General features: G+C 41.2%; 1 protein-coding gene across 1 annotated transcript in view; it reads left to right on the plus strand.

The window, feature by feature from the left end:
• The first annotated feature begins 2,090 nt into the window (after window positions 1-2,090).
• The window catches only part of IGSF5 (immunoglobulin superfamily member 5), a 30,075-nt gene continuing 8,992 nt past the window's right edge, over window positions 2,091-23,173 (plus strand). Inside the window, exons 1-8 of the mRNA XM_035545944.2 lie at window positions 2,091-2,203; window positions 4,450-4,652; window positions 11,742-12,062; window positions 13,118-13,426; window positions 17,773-17,901; window positions 18,402-18,426; window positions 21,023-21,135; window positions 22,949-23,025. Coding sequence (XP_035401837.1) covers window positions 4,595-4,652; window positions 11,742-12,062; window positions 13,118-13,426; window positions 17,773-17,901; window positions 18,402-18,426; window positions 21,023-21,135; window positions 22,949-23,025 — 1,032 coding nt within the window. The 5' untranslated portion in view covers window positions 2,091-2,203; window positions 4,450-4,594. The remainder of the gene's footprint in view (window positions 2,204-4,449; window positions 4,653-11,741; window positions 12,063-13,117; window positions 13,427-17,772; window positions 17,902-18,401; window positions 18,427-21,022; window positions 21,136-22,948; window positions 23,026-23,173) is intronic.

The raw sequence follows: 23,173 nt of genomic DNA on the forward strand, positions 1-23,173 counted from the left end.
TCTGTTAAAAAGAACAAGTCAACTGGTATTTTTGTGTTATCCATAAATTGAGTACTTTGTTTAGCAGCTGCTTATGAGTAATGTTCTATGAAATATAACTTCCAATATAGGGGTAAAAACTGGTATAAGAGCTTTTATAAGTGATCATCACAATTTTTATTAAGTTCTATTTGTAAATATGACAAACTATGTACTAGGTCATGTTCAGAGATGAGCTGCCAGCAAGTTCGTAGAAACTATTATGCTCCTTACTAGACACATCCGGAAATCAGTGTATGTCTTCGTGTCCCTCAGTTCAAACAGGGCATGGAAAACCTAGAGAGGGTCCAGTGACAGGAGGTCAAGTGGCCAGGAATCTAGAGTACAGCACTGGTGAAGAGATGGTGAGGGGGCAGAGCTTTAGTCCGGCAGAGGAGAGGTTAAAGGGTGATCTAATAGCAGCTTAAATCTACCTGAAGATCAATTACAAATATGACAGCCAATCTCTTCTTGGCAGTGCCAAATGATAGTTTTGTACAAGTTCTAAAAGCAGCTATTATCCTTTCTGAAGCTTTTTTACAAAGAGTTATCTTTATTAATCTAAACTGAAAATCCAGTCAATCCATTTTAACCTTCTGCACTTTTCCCACTTGGGCAACCAGAGATGGAAACTGTTTATTAGATGTTTCCCTTTTTCTTACTATAGTTCTATTTGGATGGAAATCAAAGTATTCATAGAAAGTATCTCAAGAAAACTGTTATGAAATTAGGGCTTTTGGTTGAACAAGAGTGCAATATTTTAGACTTGATAAAAGAGACATGTTTGGAAAAGCAAAGAAGCAAAATGAAAAAAATATATAATTGCTCAGAAAGTCCCAGTAGGTTTGCTCTTTGTTTGTTAACAAGTCAGGGTGATAGTTTTTCTAATAAGGTGAATTTTCTGAAATTTAATTTTGGAAATTGATCAAAATTCCCCAAACAGAATGTTTTGTTTCCCTTTGCTGAAGTGAATCTTTTCTTTTTGAGTCAGCATGGCATTAATTTCTACTTGCTAGAACTGTTACTGTGCTTAGTAGGAAATACAATTCAGGAAAATCATGTGTCCCTTCTTTATGATGTAAGCTTCCCGGCAGAGGGAAGTATCAGTATCTTCTGATGTGTCACATTCATTCAACTTACTGGCCAATGATGGTGTAACATGAAGGATGCAGTTCAGCTCTCAGAGGAAGAAGAAGGCTGCAGCAGTTGCAAGAGCATCTCTCACAAGGCAGCACTGCAGCTTTGATGAACAGAAATGACTATGGATGTAGAAGAAAAAAGGTTTGGTTTAACCCTGCAAAGTAAATCAAAATATTTTAGAATCAAATAAAAATACATGAATGAACATTTTCTTGACATAGTGTAAAAAAATCCACAAAATAAAAACTGGAAGGCAAGGAAGATAAAAAAGGAAAACCCAAATCACTTGGGGACTGTTTTTTTCCACTAGAAGATGGAAAAACAGTCTAGTTTTCTCACCACCTGCTTATAAACTTGTACTTCACAGGAAGGGCCCATTTCGCCAGGTCCCTGAGGGCACTCTCTCAGCAGGCCCCCACTGCCCAGGACCCCATCTCAGCCCTTGGGGCCATCATTCCCTGCCCCAGCAATGCTGCAGGCTGGCCCTGGCCCTGGCCCAGTCCCCTTGGTGCCATGTCGTGGGTCTTATCTCCAGCTCTATCCCCAGCCCCATCTCTCAGATGGGACCCCATGCTTCTGCTCCCTGTCACGTTGCATGCAGCACTATGATGGTGGCACTAGCTCCATCCTGGGCACACAGCACCAGTGCACACTCTCGTGCCTACAGAATGTAATAAGTAAATGTCACCAAGTCTGTCACTGCGCCCTGTCCAGGCAGCCCAGCAGCCCTCTCCTGAGACATCAGGTGTCGTCGCCAATCCAGCTTTTCAGGTCGGGACGGTCTGCAGCTTACTGCTGCCAGCCTGCCATCAGCATGACGCCCTTCCTCCTGCAGGACCGGTTAAATATTAACACCACAATATGCATATTGGGGCGGGTGGGAGGAGGCTGGGGGGGGAAGACACAACCCTTCCCTTATCTACCGAAAGGACAATGTCACACCGGAGCCCAAGCCCAGCAGCAGAGCGGGGAGAGGTTGGCGCTCCTGGCCAGAGGTGGCGGCGGCTAGGCCGGGGCCTGGGGAAGGATTCCTCCAGGAGAAAAGGTGAGGGCTTGCCCAGGGCTGGGAGCGTGGCTTTGAATGCTGGAGGTCTGTAAGGGAAAGCGGGCGGAAAAACTCTTTTTGGCATTCAGGGGAGGTGATCCAGAGGCACTGCGCTGTCTTGGCAGAGGGAGTGGCTGGGAAACACAGCTTAACCCTGTCCCCGGCTCCTTCCTCAGTTGGGCTGGCGGTGGGACGTCGGCTGCCAAGTGTTTAGGCAGATACTGTCCCCTTCCTCTGGTGTGGGTAAGGGATAGGCTCAGGTCAGGGCAAGGCCAGCGATACCGATCACCAGTGCACCTGTGGACCAGGAAAAGATCACGACCGGAGATAAAAAAAAAGGTGGCTGGGGCTAGCCCCAGGCGTTTAATTTACCATGAGGCAAAATACTCTGCTTCAGAGTATTTTCCCTCTGTGGGGGTGAGATCATTTTTCTTTGAAAGTCCATTTCAAAATGTACAAGGTAAAACTGAAAGCTAGGGTTCCCTTCTTTTCCCTTGTCATTTTATGTTACCCCAGGTTATTTACTGATCTTGGCCTGAATTGTACGGAAGGTCCTAGCACATTTGTTTTCCTCCATAACAATTTGCTCTGCTGAGTTTATATGGGTGCAACTGAGTTTATAAGTGGGATTACGAGCCACGGCTGCTGGCTTTAGGGATATGCTGGCTCCCAGGGTGCTCTCTGGACATGCAGATCCTCCATGGGTTGGTGACTTCCTAGAAAAGGACACGACACTGTCTTTTGGACTTGCTTCCTGGTGTTTTGTTCGGGCTGTTTCAGTTAATACCACAGATAATAATAACACTGAAATGCCACCAGCTAGCGTGTGTACGTGCGGAAGGCTAGGGCAGTGAGAGAGAAGGGAGAAGCCCCTGCAGGTCACACACTGTGACCCTCCCCTCAGCTGCCTGTGCCAGGCTCCTCGGCACACAACCCTGCAGGTGAGCGTGTAGCCAAGGAAACACACAGGCTTTCAAAATACCTCAGGAAAACCCAAAGCAACCTGCAAACTAACCCCCTTCCCAACCTACAGATGAAGAAGTCAGCACACAGGCTTGGTTTAGAACGTTGATTAATTCATAGGGCTGCCCTTTTAAATTTGTGGGGCAAACTGAAAGCTTGCAAAACGGGGAAAAACAAAGCAAACTGCCAGCTGGTCACGTCACAGCTGCCGCACTCAGCTCAGCCAGACCCCCGTGTCCAAAGCACAGATTAGTGAACTGAGCTGTTGTGGTTTGTCCCTTGGCACAGTTTTGGTTTAAGCAAGAAGGCGATTAAACGTACACTTTTGACAGCAAACTCACAGTCTCTGTGGTGATACTAATATTTATGCACTGCCACAAAGAACACTTCTGAAATCAAAACCACTTTCCTGACAAGAAGTTTGAGCTGACCACAAAAACGCAGCCTCCGGGCTGCATCCCTTTCACGAAGGAAAGCTTGAATTTCCCAGCTGAGAAGTTTGTAAACCAAGCAGCGCAGTCAAACTGCCTCCCACATATTTTGAGGGGGAGGAGAGTAGTATCACAGAAGTGAATCAGAAAAGCTGGAAAAACAGAAAATGCAGAATTAAGGTGATGGCTCCCACCCAAGCTCTGTATCTTATCTCTGTCCACTGTGGAAAGCTGATGGTGTTTTGTTTTGGGGAGTAAGAGGATAGTTTTTTGAATCCTAGTTTTGGAGTAAAACATACAGAAAAGCAATACAATATTTTTGGAGGTGTAGGGATGCATCGGGATGTATTTCTACTTCCCACCCCAAAGGCTGCCTGGCACAGAAGGCATTCCTTCGTGCCTGCTTCCCAGGTGGGAAACAGCCCCTCCATACACAGGTCTGCTCCTCTGCAGCCCCAGGGGAGGCTGTGGCCCTGTGCAGTTGCTCTGTGTGACAGTAAGTGATGGAGCACAGGGTTCATTAGCCCACCAGGACACCACCACCAGCACAGGCAGGGCACCCACCACACATATGCAATTGCAGGCAACTAAGATAATTATTTTCCCCGGCTGCTCCTGATTAACTTTAATGATGCAGATGGGGCTACCCTGACACAGTCAATCCTGAAGCAGTAGCATTGTAATAGCCAGGATGGACTGGGCCTGAGGGATGCGAGGTCTTTCTATGCTGAAGAAAGGTCTGTGTGTTGAAAGCTCATCTACTTCTTTTCAAACAGTTGTTCTGAGAAAAGATACTGTTTTTCTCAGACCAACTGTTCTACTACTGTTTTTCTCCCCTTGTTTGTAATACAGGTCACATAAAGTCGCATTTTGTCAGAGGACACAAAACAGCAGCTGATTTCCAAATTTCTTGACAAGTTCTGACCTTCAGCTTCTTCTCAAGCATGCAATGACCACCGGTGGCTTTCTGCCTTAGGGACCAGGAGAGAATGCTCCAATGGAGAGGTTCCAGAAATTCACTTTACTTCTTTTCATCGTATCTGCCTCGCTAACAGGTAGGACACGTTCATAACCCTTGAGGTGAGCCACCGTGGACTAAATGTGTGAACTAATTTTAAAGCTGTGTAAATGGCAGTTACTGGCAATATCAGATTAAACAGTAAGTCCCAGAGGGGGATTATTCAAAGTGTTTAAAGTGGATAAGTTTGCATTTGAACTCTGAATGTTTTAATGGCTTAGATTATAGTATGTATGAATTGGGCTTCAGTATACAGGACTGAGCAGTGGGTGGGGTGGGGAGGCTGCCTTCTCACTTCCAGTGAGCTGGGATGTCCCCACTCATTTCTCCCTCTCCTTAGCTCATCCTTCTCCTGTCCATTCAGGACTGCTTTTGAGGGGGTGTCTGCAGAGAACTCAATATCAGCAGCTGATTTTGCTTCTAGAAATACATGTAAATTATCATTTTCCTATTTGGCCTCCAATTTACATTTCATTTGCCTGAGTCTCTTACTGAATTCAGATAAAAGATATCCTGGTGGCAGAGCTTTAAAGAAAATGTGAATATAAAGTGACTAGTTGGGTAATGGAGACAAGGCTGATTTGTTTCCTGTAGTCCGGCTGGGGTTTTAAGAGGCTCTGAAAGGAGAGAGCTGCAGTGGGATGAGAGGGAAGGTATAACTGGTGAAAGGAAACACAATGCAGCAATATACGGTGAGTTCTCTGAGCAGAGTGGTGTTCCCAGTGGAGTTGCACTGGGATGTGTGATATTCAACAAACTCTTAAACAACCCCATGAAGAGGGCTATGAACTGTGAGGTGGCAGACTTTGCAGGTGGTGCAGAATTACTTGGGACAGCCAAGTGCAAAAAGAGACTATGGGGATTTGTCAGAAAATGTCACAATGCCAAGTAAGTAAGTAATAAAGGAGCAGAAAATATTCAGTGCAAAGCATCACTTAACTGAAGATGTATAGTGGGGGAAAAGAATAGATATCTTTGGAAAGAGAGAGCAAATTGCTGAAAAAGAGAAAATTTCACCACTTAGTGTTTTCAACAGGGGAAATACAATGACATTAGAAAAATCCACAGAAAGCTTTTATCTCAAATACTGGATGTTGTGTTAGCCCTTCCATTTCAAAGTGGACATACCAGGTCTGAGAAAGGAATAAAGTGTGACAGAGGTGATCAAAAGTATAAGAAGAGGATTCATTAAACTGGATTATTTTTCTGCTTGTGAAGAAAGAAATAGTAAAGATATTTTAAAATAATTATATGGAGGTGAATAGTGGAGTGGCTACTCACGATTTCTCATAACAAAAAGAACTAATGGAAGGCAGTAAAATGACTAGAAAGTAGATTAAGGCAAACCAAAGAATGTACTTTTCCTCACAGAATGTCATCAAGTAGTGAAGCTCACGGTCACTGGATATGAGTGATACCAAATTACAAATAGGCTGAACAAAATGAAATAATTATCATGGAGGGTAGATCCATATGTGCCAATGCAGTCGTTGTCTCGGGCAGTCCCTAAATCTTGTAATTTTGGATGTTGAGTAATTATTGCAAGGAAGCCTCAATTTTGTTCTGTTTTGCCACAGTGGGGTAGCAGGCGTTGCCCACACTGCGCCGTGCAGCCATGGGATCACACCCCAAAGCTGGGAGAAAAAGTGTATTGTGGGGAGAGAAAATGCTATTCTTGGAAGAAATGTTGCTGCTCTCGTGATTTGAGGAGGTGCAAAGCCACGTGATGTGGCTAGGCTGCAGAGATAGCTGCATGGCACAGCTGGTTTGAGCATCACCCTGGCTGGCACCACAGGCTTTTCAGCATCAGTAGCACTGCAGATCGCAGGGTTGATGTGCAGTGCAGGGTCCCAGCTTGCTGTCAGGACACTGGAGGTGCTCCCAGCACAGGGACCTTCACGACTGGAGATGAGAGACTGTGCAGGAGGAGGAGGAATCCAGCAGCAGGGCTGGGAGAGGTTGCATTAGGCATCTATCAAGTAGCGACTGAGAGAAGAGATTGGGAAGACACTCTTGGGGGCTGTGGAGTGGTTTGTGTGGGTGGCAAAATGTGTCACTGAGTACCAATAGACCAGTGTTACTTGACAGAAACATCCTATATAAGCATTTTAAGCCTTGTTAACATCAAAAAAAACCAAGCTAGTACTTCTCTGCAGGCTTTGACAAGCTCTAACCTATTTTGGTTTTCAAAAAGCTCGGCTTTGGGGCTGTTGGTTTGTGAAGTAAACTTGAGATGTGCTGAAGAAAAGTCTTACCAAATCCAAAACAATTTATTGCAGAGCTGTTGCTGGAGCAGTCGGCAAGCTGGGAGGTAGGGGAGGCAGAAAACAAGGTGTGATGATCAAGAGACTAAAGAAAGAGTGAAAATAAAAAGGAATTTAAAACAGACTGGAAGTAAAAAATGTAGAAAAACAAATAAATAGCAGAGAGAGAAGGGACAGAGACTAGATGCAAAAACTGAAGGATAAAAGGCAGGGTTTATGGGAGGTTGATAAGGGTACAGAGGGGGAGAAAATTTTGGAATATGATAATGAGGCTAAAAAAAGGGAGTCATTATGGCAAAAGGATAAACCCATCCTGTCCTTTGCTGTGTTGCATCCGAATAGACCACTTATAAAAGGAGGAAAAAGTGACTCAGCAGAGAAGAGGGAAGGAAGAGAAAGGAGCCATGTCTCAGTGCCCTTGTTACTGAAACCTTCATCATGAAAAAGTGGTTCTTCAGAGTTAGTTCAGGTAGGGAAGGAAAAATGTTGGTGACAAAGGGCAAGGGTGGTTCTTCAGGAAATGACATTCCCTCAGTGCAGGCATCACCCGCCACGGCCCTGAAAGCTGAACAATGCGCTTCTGTTTCTTCAAAACCCGCGACGATGTGACTGAATTCATGCAACAGGAAGGAATAAGCAGTTCATACAGGCATTGATGTACATTGAACCTGCTGTTGGGAAGGACTGAGCAACAAACACTTGGCACTTAAACTTTTACCATTGGTGGCCCCATTCTAAGTGTATAGTGATGTGCCTCAAAGAAGGTGTCCCAACAGAGCTCTGTGCTTCAAAATTCAAGGGGTAATGCAGTATCACAAAGACTGTTTGAAATTTCCCTACTGCAAAGACATCAGTGTGGTTATTTGTCTGGGTGGGATATTTTACTGGTTGCGTGTGGGAAAGCAGATGTTAAACCAGCTGTTAAGAGCTGAACACATAATTCCTGTAAAGTGCGAAGGCAATCTAGCCTGAGGCCTTAATTTGTCTGAAAGCAACCATCTGCGAGATATTTTTTAAGCAGTATACAAATGAAACCAGTGCTGAAATTTTCTCCCTAGTGCAGGAAGCAAAGCCCAGCAAAAGGACTTAGAGCACTGGTTTAAAGCACTGGTAACTGTGTTCAGATCACATTTCTGTCGTGAATGTCCTCTTTGACCTTACAGAAGTTACTTTATCAGTGTTTGTATATGGGTTGGACAGTGGAACCCGCTATTGGTTTGGGACTTTGCATGCTATTGCAGGATAAAAATTTAAAGCAAAAAGATAAAGAGGCAAGGTTATAATCACAAAAAATGTTTTGGCAACAGGTGGAGAAGGCTCATAAAGCTCCATTTTGGTTGTGCTGGGGCTTTACTGAGATCCAAATGAAGGCAAAGTTGAGCTACTTTCCATTTCTTGATTCTCTTGCCACCCATAGGATCCCCATCCAGGGCTTCTGGATCTGTTCTCTAGCTCAGGAAAGTCATTGGAAAGCCATATGTTGCTCCAGCAGGTCTGGCTGGTGGAAAAAAAATGTAGATCCCACCATACCTATGGACTGATAAAAAATGATTATATTAGATAAGTGAAGGAGTAACTCATACCTACCTGCTATACTGTCCTGACTGTCTGAACAAGACAAAAGCAGTATCAGCCATGCATTTTTAGAGCAGATGATCCCTCACTGTTCATGTTTAGGGATAAATTTCAAGACTACAGTAGAACTCACAGACATGATCTCATAGCAAATGATTAATTAACAGCTAACAGAGTACTGAAAGTCATTTATTCAGAGCCATGGCAAACCATTATACTCCTTAAGAAAGAAAAGTGTTTACACAGGCTAAGAAATAAAATACAAATGCACACATATCAACTTGCATTAAGGGGGGCAGTGTGAATAAGTACTGCAGCTCCTGCTTCATGAGCAACTAAATTCATTTTAGTGTTAATTCTAAGGGTGTTTGTGGACAGCTGAGTCTATCATCATGGTAGCTGTTTATGTCCACTTCAACCAAACAGGAAGAATTCAAACAAAGTGTGAGAGTCAAAAAGCTCAGTACATCAACTTGTCGTAGGCACCATAGATGTACAGGGAGCAGTATTGTAAAGGCTGGTTACGGTATCAGTCCGAAAATATATATATAATTCAAAGATGAATTTGAGCTTAGAACTGTGTCTCAAGCCCAGTAATATCAGTTATGAACAGAAATGGTGGCAAAAAATAACAAGGAAAGGGGGCGTATTATGTGATGTATGGTCTCATTGGAGTGCACTTTCTCAGTGCGCTTTCGAAAGAGAACTGGTAGCTCTGTAAATGATGCCATCCACAGACGTGGGCAATCACTAACGTTCAGAGTGACAAAGAGAAGAGAGACAAAATGGCTTTTAAGCATTTTGTTGGGTTAACTGTTTATAAAGCAATGTATTAATGTATGTGTATAGACTTGATTGCTGAGTTGGTGTTCAAGCTGTATCATGATTTAAAGCATTTCGGTTCACCTTTACATGACTGAAGAGAGCTTTGAGTAAATGTTACTGGGAAAAAAAGAACCATCTAAGTCAAACATTTAACGTATCTTATCTGGCTTTATTAACTATCAGTAGAAGTGAAGTTTGCTTTTTATTTAATGTTTTATTGCTCACATACAGATATACTTTGGAGAATGAGGCGCTTGACAGAGGTAACATAACCCAGGAATGTGCAAAATTTTTGTGAAGGTTTTTGTAAACAGGAGAGAACTCGGAGTCAACCATACAATGGTCCAGGGAGAGCTAGGTTTGTGTAAACCTGCAAAAGAAAGAATGAAAAGACTCTTGTCTGTAAACACATGCAGTGGGTGGGAGGAAAGAGAGGAGCTATTTGTATTAAAGAACGATTCTTGGCACGAAGCTGGGTAGATATAAACTCCCTAGGACTAAGTGAGAGCTGGGAATTAGAAAATGATCTTGACATTGGAGCAATGAGATTATGGGCCATAAGCCTTGGGTGCATGCTCCAAGGTTCTGTTTGCAACATCGTAACTGAGACTGGACTCTGGTAGCATTTATGCAAGCATTAAACATCTCTTTTGTGTGAAACAATACAGCATATTCTCCCCATATCGTGTGAGCTAATGACCAAATGAAAAATTACTTTTTCAGTAATTTGTGAATTAATCCGTTAATAATTAAACTACCTAAAATGAACTAAACCCAGGTTGAATTAAATCTTTAAAACCACTTCATTGCCCTGACTTAGCAAGGGAGTAACAGCCATTTCACTCTCTCTTTCTCCTGGAAAATAGCTGAACACTTGGGCTCAGGCTGAATTTGCAGACAGGGGTTTTAATTACACTGCTATGGACTGTAGTGTCTAATTGCTGTAACTGTGCAGAACTACAGCTTGAATCATTAGTAGTAATGCTGGCAGTCCTGGCGCTTCTGTGGGGTGAACATTTGCCAGTAAGTGATGTAAAACTTACTGGTGAGTTAGGTCTCACTGGCAGGTCTGCAGGGAGCTCTTGAAATCTCTGTCCTAGGAGACATTCAGCATTTTTGACTCCTTGAAAGCCATTGATATTACCTCTGCTTTTGCTCTACTGCACCTGGACATAGCATGTTCTAGAGAACCTAGCCAAAACCCAAAGGGAGTCACAAAGTACAAAGACCCAGAGAAGCAGGCTCTTAAGTTCATCCAGTGCTGCTCACTCTTAATCTTTGAAGGTTTGTGCCTCAGAGTATATAATGTTATCTCCTTGACAAATATTTAAAGATCTTCCCACTTCCCCTGGGTATTTCAGGGACTGAAGTCGCAGCTGCCATTTCGGAAAGAGGCTTAATCCTTTACTTTCTGCTTAGTAGAAGTGCATGCTTCTGCCTTCCCACGCACACGGGATCCACCACCTGCCTGGGCAACAGCTGCACCTTCGTTCCTCTGAGGGCAATGAGAGGCCCTGGGTCTGCTGACAAGGAGGAGAAAACAAAATGCCTTGATTAGAAATAAGCTTTCATTTCTGAAAGATAGTATCTAAAATTCACGGTACCTTTTAAGGAGAAAAACTCATGAGTTCAAGCAGCTCTGGTTAGCAGAAAGCCTGGGATGGTGGGAAACAATGTATTGGGTGCATGCAAGAGAAATAAGCGAAGAGGCAGGCAAATAGGGGAAAGAGTATGGAAGGAGGCAACAATTAGTGGCAATAAGAGGTTTGGAGAAGGGACTGGCTACATATTCTTTTATTCATTTAGCATCTAAAGAACTCATGTATTTTCTTATCTAAAAGTGGATTTTTTTTTCCTTCAGCAAAATGGTAATTCTGCTCTTTAGTGAACTGCTGAAGAGAGAAAAGTAGGTGATTTCAGAATAGGAGGAGAGACAAAAAGTCACATGCATCTTTAAAGAAAAGCATTTAATCTAAGACACAGCTGAAAGAGATCTCCATTTCTGTTGAAAAGGTTTCAGGTTAAATTTAAAAAAAATCCTTGTAAACCTATACTTCTAGGTTTTATAATGACTGTTTTAGGGATCCATTAAAACAACGTAGCATTTGACCATTGCTTATGGCTGTGTGGTTAACATTCCTAAGTCACAATTTCAATTCACCATTAATGACTTCAACTATTTACTGCTGGGCATTATAGAAAATGAGATAAGAATCTTCTTCTGAAAGCATCATGTACTGCTGGCTGTCAGAGGGGAAGTGCTGGCTCAGTTGAGTCAAGAGCCTTTTCCAATATGTAACAAAGTGCTCAATACCCCAGTGCCTCCAATTAAAAATACTATTTCAACCAGGGCTCCTGGCTTTTGAGCCTTAAATTGCTGGAAGTAAAAATTAAGTCAGATGTCTTTGTTGGTATTTATGTATTTACAGGTTGTGTGATTTTTTTTTTTTTCTTCCTTCCAGGTCTTGGCTTTTGTTATTCTATTGTAAATGGCCCTACTAATGCAACAGTCCTTGCTGGTTCAGAAGCCCGGTTTAATTGCACTGTTATGAAAGGATGGGTCATTCTCATTTGGTTGTTTAAGGCAAATCCTGTCCTCACTGTCATTAATCCTCAAGGACCTATTGAAACATCAGACCGCTTCACCTCTCAAAATTATACCAATAATGATGAATTTACCTCAGAGCTGATCATCCACAACACCCAGCTAAATGACTCTGGAAAAATTGAATGCAGCACCCAGCAAACTGGTGAGAGCAGCTTTGCCTTTCTTTCTGTTCAAGGTGCGTATAACTGCCAATAGAAAGCTATTTTATTGTACCACACTTAAAGATATCCTCTGACAGATTGCCCAGATTATCTCTGTGAAGGAGTACATGCCCTCATTCACCATCATTTGTCTTCTTTCTTCTTTATCTTAATTTTACTGTCAAAGCAGGTTTCAGAGTCACATTCAAAGTGCCATAAACAAAGGTTTGAACTGTCCTGTCTTTTTTCCTGTTATATCTCTTATTCTTTATTGGATTTCATTAAAGTGCCTGGAGGCTGTAGCAGGCCCACCAGCAGTCAGTCAAAAACAATCTTTCGGCTAGAAACAGTATGGATTACTTCCCTCCACACACGCACGTCTTTGTGCATGAACCTTCACTGTCTTTTGGACAGATCTCCCTCCTGCTTTCTAACTTAGGGATCAGTCTGTACGCCACTTATTTGAGTTTGATATAATGGTGTGTAGAAATAAATCCTTTGAGACATAAAGCAATGCTCTTCATGTGATTGCTGCTGCGAGCTACGATTTCCAAGGAACAAAAAGATCCTGCATATCAAGTCCCTGTGTATGAGACCTCTTCCTCCTCTCTGAAGCTCTAGTAGTGACAGAGTGCAGGCTGTAAAGCAGAATCTAACCATCAGACACCATCCATTTGTCAAAGAGGTGCTTAGTGCAGTGAGAACATCTCATCATCTGTCTGTAAACTTTTCCCAAGAAAACCCAAGAGCTTACTTAAAACTTACAGAGAAACATTGTTATTTCATTATGTTGTCCTTCAGCTATAAATATATAAGGATGCCTAAAAAGTGTAATTTTCTGCTTTTTATTGAAAAGATATTGAAAGCTGAGACTCGTGCTGTAGACACACTGGACAACATATCTATGAAGTTGCAATATCTGCATGTTTATATCATGCGTATGGTATATCTGTGTTAATAATGACTGTTTTAAAATTCATATCTCAAGATATAGCTAATTTTGGGTAGCAAGGTAAGATTTAAGACTATCAGCAGGAAAGCAATGCAGATAACTATTCTGAAGGAACAAAACATCTTTTCCCTCCCACAGTTAATGGATCTTTATTCATCAAAAATAGCACCTTAACAGTTAAAGAGAATGAAACACTTGAAATTGTTTGTGAAGCCTTAGGATGGGCTCCAGCTCCAGACATTACTTGGATGACAAATGACTCTCTGATTGATAAGTCGAGGTATGTTACCCAGCAAAGTCAAGGATCTAATGACCTCCACAATGCCTTGAGCGTCCTGACTTTGACTCCAACAGACACTGAGATTTTGACTTGTTTAGCTGATATAGAAGCACTCCCTAGACCTCAGAATGCAACTATAACTGTTTTCTTTGTCAACTCTACTCTAGGTAAGTGAATGTTTGTTGTACTTTGCCTATACTATTTTCTCAGAACTGTGCATTATGCTTTGTATTGTTTTGAGAAGTATTTTATTTGCAAATTAAATACTGTGAGATATGCAAAAGTGATAGAATTAGGACTTGATAGTCACAGCCTGATACATAGGTACAGTTAATTTCACCTCTGTGAAACCTCTGGTACAAGTCTAATGAGCCACAAAGTCCACTTAGACCAAAGAGCCATCGTGCCTGCATTTCTTTATCTGTCATGTTCTTTTTTACATCCTAGAGGAAAGTAAAAATTGTACTACAGCAATATACATGGAATTCTTTGGGCAACACATTGGTTGCTTCTTATTGCCTTTTATTTAAGGAAATTCAGTGTCTAAGCCAAGCATGAATGTTGAGAAGTTCTTTCAAGAACCGCTAGCAAGACTTTGATAACCCTAAGCATTGTTACTAGTGTTGTCAACATATATATATATATATTTTCATAATACCACAAATCTTTAGCCTTTCTGACAACCTATGAAAATATATTCAATAATTTAATACATTCACACGTTAGTCAGTAGGTTCATTAGGAAGTTCATCAGTAAAAGGGTGCTTTTATCTGATTTGCTCTGCTAATGTAGAGCAAAACAATGACTATGGTTAAAGATCTGCTTCATGATCTAACTGAATCCTCTGAAAAATGTTCTTCTTTTCCAAACCATAACAAAGTAAGAGCAAGTAAGAGAAATTGTCAACCCACAGGGAGAGACTGTTTAATGCAGATGAGGGAGACAATACCAGATCACCCTTAAGAGCATTTCTCTGTTGGGACTGGCCAAGTGTCTCAACTGTAAGGGAGAAGACTCTCAAGACAAACTGAACTTGAAGGACTAATCACGTGGCAGGGAGCGGAGGTTACTGGGCATAAGTACGCTGCCACCGATGGTGACATAGTCCACCCTATGGTGACATCCTTTAAATTAGCCTTTAAATTAGCCTTAGCCTGTGGTATGGGAAATGCACGGGATGTATGGGGTTTGCAGTGAGTCTATACAACCCCAGCTGCCTACTGTGTGGAGTACGGCCTAGAATCTAAATTTCTTTTTATGATGTGGTAAGCATCATGAACTTCTATAATCACATTGACAGCTTCTCTTGATGAACTGATTCATTTTCTGCAATGGGTGAATGTGACACATACAAAGACATTCTCATAGTGGATTGATGAGGGGTATGCTATAGAAGTTTTTACATACAAACAACTGAGGAGGCTGAGTAACTGTGCCTTTTATTTTATGGATGAGTCAATATTAGAGTCTTTCCAGAAGTACTTGCTTTGTAAAGCGGTTGAAAAAGGTCATTTCACCATTCTTAATATGACTATTTTGTAGTCAGATTGCTCCTAATTACTGACTAAGCAAAATAGAACTATCCTGAGGAAATTAATAAATTCCCCTGCCTACTTGTTTGTGAAGTACTGAGGTATCCACCCTCAGTTTCCATAGCTACTCATTGTAAATCAGAAGAGGAGAAAAACAGATGTCATGAAGCACAATTAGTGTATAATTAGTGATTGTATAGGACCATCATTCATTGCTCTTTGGAAAAATCATTTTGCAGCATCAGACACTCAAAATTTGTCAGCAGTTGAGAATATGAAGTCTTCAGATTATTAGAATGAAATAAAGACATGACATTTATGGCAGAAGAAAATTTCTAATGTATGTCGTGAAATCTCAGGGCTTGTCTGACTTTTCATATGCAGACTCAACCTCAGCTAGATGGTGTCAGGAACGAAGATTAGCTTTAAAAATTTAAGAAATCCTTCCCCAAAACTGTTGTATTATCAGTTTCAGTTGCTCCTACTCCAGAGGTACCTCACTCACAGCAGAGTTTTGCTGGGCCCCAGATTTGCGAACTTCTATGGAGTTATCCCAGCAGATGTATTCATAGAGCCATTACTGGAAAATGAGGTCCTCAGTAGAGTCCCTTAGCTGGTCCCAAGCTCTTTGTGGCTTCAGTGTTGACTGCATGCGTTCTTTGTACTGCAGAAGGTGAATGTAGGGAATCCACCAGGAGCCTGATCTTCTTCTGCTTTTTATCTTAGCCAGAAAACTCCAAAGTGTCCAAGAAGTGATATCCAGTTTTGTCCAGTCTCTCCTTTCTCCTTGGTCACCAGCACGTGCCTGGGAAAATTCCCTTTTCTGCAGATACTTTGCCCAAGTAAATTCTTAGGTTGCTTTAGGAGGAACCAGGTGTCAGAACAGCAGTTGAGAATGGGCCCCATGGAATGAGGAGGTGGCTTTGTACACACCAAACACCTAACGTAATGTGGTGTGGATTTACTCCTACTTTCACGTTGAGCCGGCAGCTCCTGTATTCATACCTGCTGGTCCCAGCCCCAGTTTCTTTCTGGATCCTCCAAAACTGGGAAGAAGCTGCAATGCTGAAGAGCCAGAAGTGTTGTGTTGCATTTTTTTCAGCTCTGTAGAGCCTCTTTGGACATGTAACCTGAACCTGGCAGAGTGGAAAATACCTTGGTCTGACAGCCAGCTCGGACATACGGGCCTGTGTAGGTGTGTTTAGCTCCACCCTTCATGCAGATGTTAAATTTACCTCTATATTTAAACAGCTATGTGTTTCATATCTTAGCCATCTTGAAACCCTGTGGCATGTTTTATGGAATGAATTAGGATAATATATATATGTATTTGTTGTGGTACTTCTGGATAAAAATATAATGAACAAGTTTCTCATCAATTGTAATCACAACTGTTTACAGCCTACGGATTTAACTACTAGTCTGCAGGTTAGTGAGTGCTTGTTTTCTCTAATTGTCAGAAGAAATTCAAAACATGCTGATTGTGCATTAGGATTAAAGAAGACTGGAACAAATTGCTTAATCATAATGACCTGAGCTTTGGATAACTCAGACTCCTAACAAAGGTCCAAGCTTTGTAGGAGGCTCTGCTCCTGTATCTTTGCCGTCTGAAGCCTCCAAACCTCAAGCAAACCAGGCAAATTCGTAGATAGAATGGATTTGCTTCTTTATTCCTTACCATAAGTAAAGCAGTGGGTACCCTGGGTCACGCATCAGGGGAACAGCTCTGACACTGTGCAGCTACCAGCCATCTACATGGCTGCGGTACCTTTCCCAGAGGCTGCCAGCTAAATATAACCATGCAGTTGTTAACTGTGACCTCTAATGAGGACATGACAATCATGAGCCCAGTGTGACAGAATGGGTATTGTTGAGTTTGGATGTGTTTCACACCTGTAATTTGGATTGAAATGTTTCTCTAAACAACTGTCAAAATGATTTGGGGGCTGCTTTTCAAAGGGTAGACAAATTAGATGTAGTTCTGAAATACCTGGTCAAAACCAAAGGGCAGGATGATGTGGCAGTGAGAACTGATACCTTCCTTATGCATCCATCTGTGTAAGAAACGTGGGGTATTTTTAAAGTTCTGTGATGTGGGAGCTCTCTTAGGAAACCTGCTCATAGCAACCAGGTTCACCAGGATGTTGAATTAGCTTGAAATCACCTCATCTAGCACTGTAGTTTACAGCAAAGACAAAAGAATAATTTAATGTTGTTAAAATGCCAGTAGTGAAGATGGGCTAGTAGCTGCAGTATCCCAAACTGTGCTACTCTTTAGTTTTTGGTCTTCACTGCTCTTTAAGTGAAGACCAAATAGATGAACTACAAAGTATGTCCCAAAATCAAACACCTGCTTAAATTAGTGGGAGAAATTCCATGGTGGGATTCATCAGAAAGTCATATTTACAGGCTAGAGATCTCCACCTGTACTAGGCACCTGAGACTGTCACTGTGGTCAGTGGGGAAAAATGGACACTTCTTCAGAGCTGATCATCTTATCCAGAGGGACAAATACACATTTGGCCAGGTGAATTGTAACCCAAAATACCTATTTTCTCTCCAGTGACAAATGTAATTAGGCAAGATGCTTAATATCTTCAGTATAGATACCTAAATTGAATCTTAACCCCTATCCCCAGCCCAAAAGGTCTCCAAAGGATGATGGGAGACTCTGCATATCTGCAAAATAAAATTTTGGTTGGATATTACAGCTGTATATTCTTCTGAAAAAAATAGCTGTCGGAGAAGTTACCATTGCAATAAAGAAATTTCTTTTGGAAACATTTTGAGTGCTTGACCACCACCCGTAAATAGAGACCAGCATCTGGAAAACACAGCCTCCTTGCTAAATAGTCAAGAAGCAGTTAATAGGTTCTCACAGAAAAGTTAAAAAATATTTTGAAAACAATGTTTTGAGACTCTGATAAAACAATATTTTTTCCATTCTGATGAAACAATATTTATCCATTTAATTTAACAGAAAATGGTTACAGTGAAGACAGCATAAGCACATGGGTTATTGTACTTGCAGTCGTGTTTTCAATTGTTGGTTTTATTCTCCTGGTCATTATTATTGTGGTTGTCGTACGCTGCTGCTGCCTGAAGAAAGGTGAGTGGACCTTCACAATTGGCATATGCATTAAAAAGTATCTTAACTTAGGTATAAATCTACTACTTATGACAGTCCTTGTGTAGTGCAAAGACCTGTAAGCAGAAATGCAAGCAGACTAATCATGCTTTTAACCAAGACCTCCTTAAGATGCTCCTTACTCTCACCTTGCTCTTTCTCCTATAACTCGGTCCCAAAGTAGTCTGTGGTACAGTTTTGCTACCCACGTTAACAAGAAGGGCGTTTCAGGAGCACGTTAACTTCCAATGACATATAGTTCCTGTGCTGAGGTTCTCTGTTTAAACTCATCTTCAGGGCTGTGATCCTGATTTCCAATTAATTTGTAAGCTGTTCTGCTGGACTATTGCACAGTCCTGGAAATAAGGAGGAGAGATGCTCCCGTGGTAGCTGGAGCACAGTGCACTCTCGGAGAGGAGCTCTCCAGTAGGTCGCGTTTTATTTTCTAGCATTTTAAATACATTTTTCTTTCCCCCCCCCAGGATCCTCGTACGAAAGCGAAGCAAGGTAAGCTGAATAAGGTGGGAACAGCAGGCTGCCTGCCTCCGGGTCCCGGGCGTTTGCCGGCACGTCCACAGGAGGTCACTGTGAGCCCAGCAGCGGGGCCCGGGGCTTCGCGGCACATTGGCAGGCAAATAAAATAATAAGATAAAACAAAACCTAACAAAACAAAATAAATAAGATACAGTAAAATAAAACTAAACAAAATAAAATAAAAATAAACAAAACAAAATTAAAAATATAATAAGCTGCCCTGTTGGTGAGTGTTGACGCTTAATCAAGTGATTACCAGGCACACTTGAATACCAAGCTGTTGGTACATGATTGCACAGAGTTGGAAAATGTTAAAAATCGTGAGCTGATGAGTTTGAGTATTAAGGTCCTATCCTTCAGCGGTAGTGCAGCTCTAACAGCAATGTCAGTGGGGTTACCGGAGTTATTTTTCTAAGCTGTTAGGGAGCGGTGTAAATTCATGCACAGCTTGAGCTTGCAGGGCATTTATCTCCCTGTCTCTTAATGAGTTTACAAAATGTTACGACACCTTGCCTCTCAATTTGGTAATACCTAGCTTCATTAACGGCCTCTTGTGGGGAAATTTTGTGAAGGTCTGTTGGCAGATTTCCATTTATACACTATTTTTGGACATGAAATAAAATAAAAACAATACCGTTTTCTCCTGAGGAAACAATGCTAATCATACCATGCCATGCCAGTAAGCTTCCATGTGACTTCTTAGTTTATGATGCTTAATCGATCATTTTACCAAGTGCAGCTATATAAATAGGGCAGGACTACATCAGCAGGGAACGGGAGGTCAAAAGCAAGTGCAACTTGCATATCGGTTTTGGTACGAATACAACACTACAAAGCCTTTTTGCTTCAATTCTGACCTGGTTGTGCCAAAAGCCCTTTGCAAGGGTCAACCCTGCTACGACAAAATCAATTGTACGTTCAGGGAGGCATTTAGCCAGCCGCAGGGACTGCTATGGCCACGTCCGTGCCCTCCCTGGGTCCCTGCCTCGCCAGTGCTGCTCCCGGAGGGTCTGCACACTGCCTTCTTACAGGCAACATGAACAGGCCCAGAGGAGGGCTTAGCATTACTTTTTCCCCATGTCTTTGAATGTGGTCTAGAGCAAATATCATTATATCCTCATGAAAAAATCTTAGTACAGTAAAGCTCCTATTTTCCCATTAACTCGAATCATGAGTTATCATTCCAGCTTCGTAAAAGTTGCTTACAGCCTGAGAGTTAAGCAAAAGCTAAAGCACATGCTTAAGCACTGGGATGAGTCCAGGTTTTATGGATTAGCTGGGACAAGTCAGTGTTGACAGTTGCACAAAGGCTTAGTGTTTTTTTTTTGTTTTTTTTTTTGGGGGGCGGGAACCTACCAGCAGTAAAAAGAATTATGACTGTCCAGACTGTGGAAGCTATGTTGAGGTAGTAGTGAAGAAATAGTGAGACCAAAGATATATTGTTTTAATTCCTACAACGTTTATTTTTAACTTGGCTGGTTATTTTTCTGTACCTCCCACAGTTTTTAGTAACTGATTTTGGCTTAGCTACAATGCTGGATTTGTTGAGACCTAAGGATCAGATAAAATAGACTGAAAACTGTCTTGTGGAGATAGTACTCCTAAACAATTGCTATCTCCTATCAACCATGACAGGTTTCTTAGTGGTATTTAACACGTCTATCTCCTAAAAAAAAGCAACCATGTAGTCACAACTGGCTAGTCAGACTTCTGTGTGCATCAGAAATACTCATCTGAGGCTCTACAGACCTGTAAAGTGATTCTTACTGAACATAAATAAGTTGATGCAACAGTTTCCACAAGTACAGCTAACCAAGAATATTTCCCTCTTTCCCTACAAGTGGCTGGATCATCATAGTCCTGCCATCAATTTATGCTGGCCACGCTATAAAGCTAGGCAAAGATGGACCTGGGATTATCCCAGAGAGGAATCTGTGGTTAGAACAAAAGAATAGTAGCGTTTTTCCTAGCATAAATTTTGAGTAAAAATGCCGTCTTTTCTCAGTGTGTAGCTCTGCAGGTCACCTCTGCAAGTTCAGAGATGTGTAACTTTAACCAAAGAAGTTCTATCAACTTCCCTGTGACTACGTTCATGTGCACAGTAAATTAACTCTGGGGTGTACAGGTGAATCACCTGGGAGCCAAACTGTGTTGATGTGAGCTGGCATGCTTTCTTATTGCAATTGGGTGGGTTCAGTCAAAAATTATGACTTGCTGTAGGTGACTTGATTGGTGTTCCCTTATTGGGCCACTGACTATCCGGTCACTCAGAGATAAAAATTAATTTCCTACAAAGCCTGTGATCTGGAACAGAGTCTTCACTCTGACAACATTGCCCACTCTATTTTCCTTCTTGCTGGTAAAGCAGCTGATGGAAACTTTCTATCTAGAACTTCATAAGTAGTATTTATATAGGACAAGATTTGCAGTAGCTGAATATTTGTAAGGCCCAGATGTATTTTGCAGCTATTTTTTTAGAAGTAGGACATGTAATATTTTATCTGTTGCCTACTACCCAGGAGTTCTCATATGATAATGAAGTTCTAATGACCGTGTTTTTTTTTTCTAGGAAAATTTCAACTACAAAGAAAACAGATGGCCATGCAGAAAAAAGGCAAAGGAATGGTAGCGAAAATGAGGGATACATTCCAGAGGAACCACAGCACACAGAACAAATCCCTAGTGAGTGAATTACATATTGTCAAGCTGTTTCTCAACACGGGCACACACATGTTTGGATAACGCATCATGTAATTAAATAACAAGATTCCACAACGTCTTGTGAAGGACGTGTTCTCATAAAATTTTGGATCACTGGAGTACAGTCCTTCAAAAGTATTGAGAAAACATTCAAGTTCTTTGGAGCAGAATTTAGTTGTAATTATGTTTTGTTTTGTTTTTAATGACTTTGTTCTTCCAAATACTTTTGAGGGCAACTACTGGACTACTATGATTGTTGATTTAGGCAACATTTTGCACATTGGACTGAAAAACAAAAAAAACAAAAAAAGCAACAAAACACAAACCAACCAAACATAAAAGGAATTAAAAAAAAAAAAAGAAGAAAGAAAATGAAAAAAAAATAATCCATGGGAAACACAGGAGACATGACAATTGACATTTTGAAGAAGTTCTTTTCATTCAGTTAGCTCCTGGGACTTGTGCTACATCCCTGACTACAGCTGAATCTCTGAAGGTTTTAATGCTCATTCATTATTAGTTTTTTTGATTTTTTTGTTAATAGCTTTTTCCTGCCCATGCAACTGAAAAATAATAATATTTTTGTTAGTTAATTCAATCAGTTATTGCAAGGTCCGTCTGTGCAACATTATTGTCCAAAGTATTCCCTTTGGTAATGATATTTCAGGATAGCGTATCACTATCCTCACCTTACTTTCAGAGAGTGTTTCCATATCCTTGGGGAATGATATAGCCATGGGTAAGAGAATGCATCCATTTGTTGTGCTGAGTAGCATAATGCATTGTCTCCAGCAGTTATACCATAACAAGACACATAACAGAGGAAGGAGGTCTTTATACATGTCTTTCCTTCCACTCCTTTCCCTGTCTCTAGCCCAAGTAATTCCATGAAAAAGAGAAGCAATGAAGCCCGGTTTCCAGTTTCACCTGTTGACATGAAAGACTTTGAATATGTCAAAATTTCTGAGACTGTCCAATAAGTTCAAATGCTATTGAGCTACTGAAGTGGGTGGAGATTTACATCCACAGTGAGCATAAGCAGATATTGTTAATTTCCTTAAGAAACCAGGCTTGCAATTACATTTTACGGCAATGGTTCTTACGAATTTTATTCATCTGTGGTCTCTATAGAATAGTTGCTGCACAGTGACTGCAGAGCCATGACAGGGTAGAACATACAGACAGATAGAGGGGCAGGGGTTGGAAGAAGTCTTGTTTTCAAATGGCTTATGTTTTCCACATGAAAACAGTTGAGCAACCATTCTTTACGGTCCTTTTCCTCACATTGCTGACTTCATTAATAAAAATGTGCTAGTGAATTATGATTTTCCTGATAAATGACTAAGGCATTATAAATTCTAGTCCTTAAGCACAAAGCCTCTTCAAAAGCAAATGTAAATCTCCACCAAATCTTTACCCACCACTTGCATTTAGAACTGCATTATTATCAAAACGTTTAATCAAACACTTAATGGCATAAAATTATTGTGCAGAGTCTATAATCCAGGCATATACCCTTGTCTCTCTAACAAATAAATTGTGAAGAAATAAGTACAGTGGAAAGATTTCAAGAGCATGTGGTATTGTAAAATGTAGCAGGTTCAAAAAATAAAAGGAAAACTAAGATAAACCCAGACAAATTGATTCTGCTGGCTTCTAGATAGGCTTCTTTCATATTCATTAACTAGTGTTTGGCTGAGAATATTAAAGCATATTTAGCTGTATTCCTGAATGGCTTGTGGTTCATACTACAGTGGATACTGAATAACAGTAATTTTGTATATTCTTATTACAGGAATTGTCCTTCCTCCTCCAATGTCTACAAAGTTCACTGTCCGTGATGCAGATTTACAAACCAGTTCTGTACTAAAGGTAATTGTAATGCTGATATCTTGATTTTTTTTTCCACACAGTGCGTATTGTACTTTAACCAAACATAGATTTTGGGTGGATGTAGATGTTTAAACTCAATTACAGCTGTAATTGGATAAGTGGAATGATCCCTTAAAGCATTCCTGAA

This window comes from Cygnus atratus, chromosome 1, assembly GCF_013377495.2.
Source record: "Cygnus atratus isolate AKBS03 ecotype Queensland, Australia chromosome 1, CAtr_DNAZoo_HiC_assembly, whole genome shotgun sequence".
Classification (NCBI taxonomy): Eukaryota; Metazoa; Chordata; class Aves; order Anseriformes; family Anatidae; genus Cygnus; species Cygnus atratus.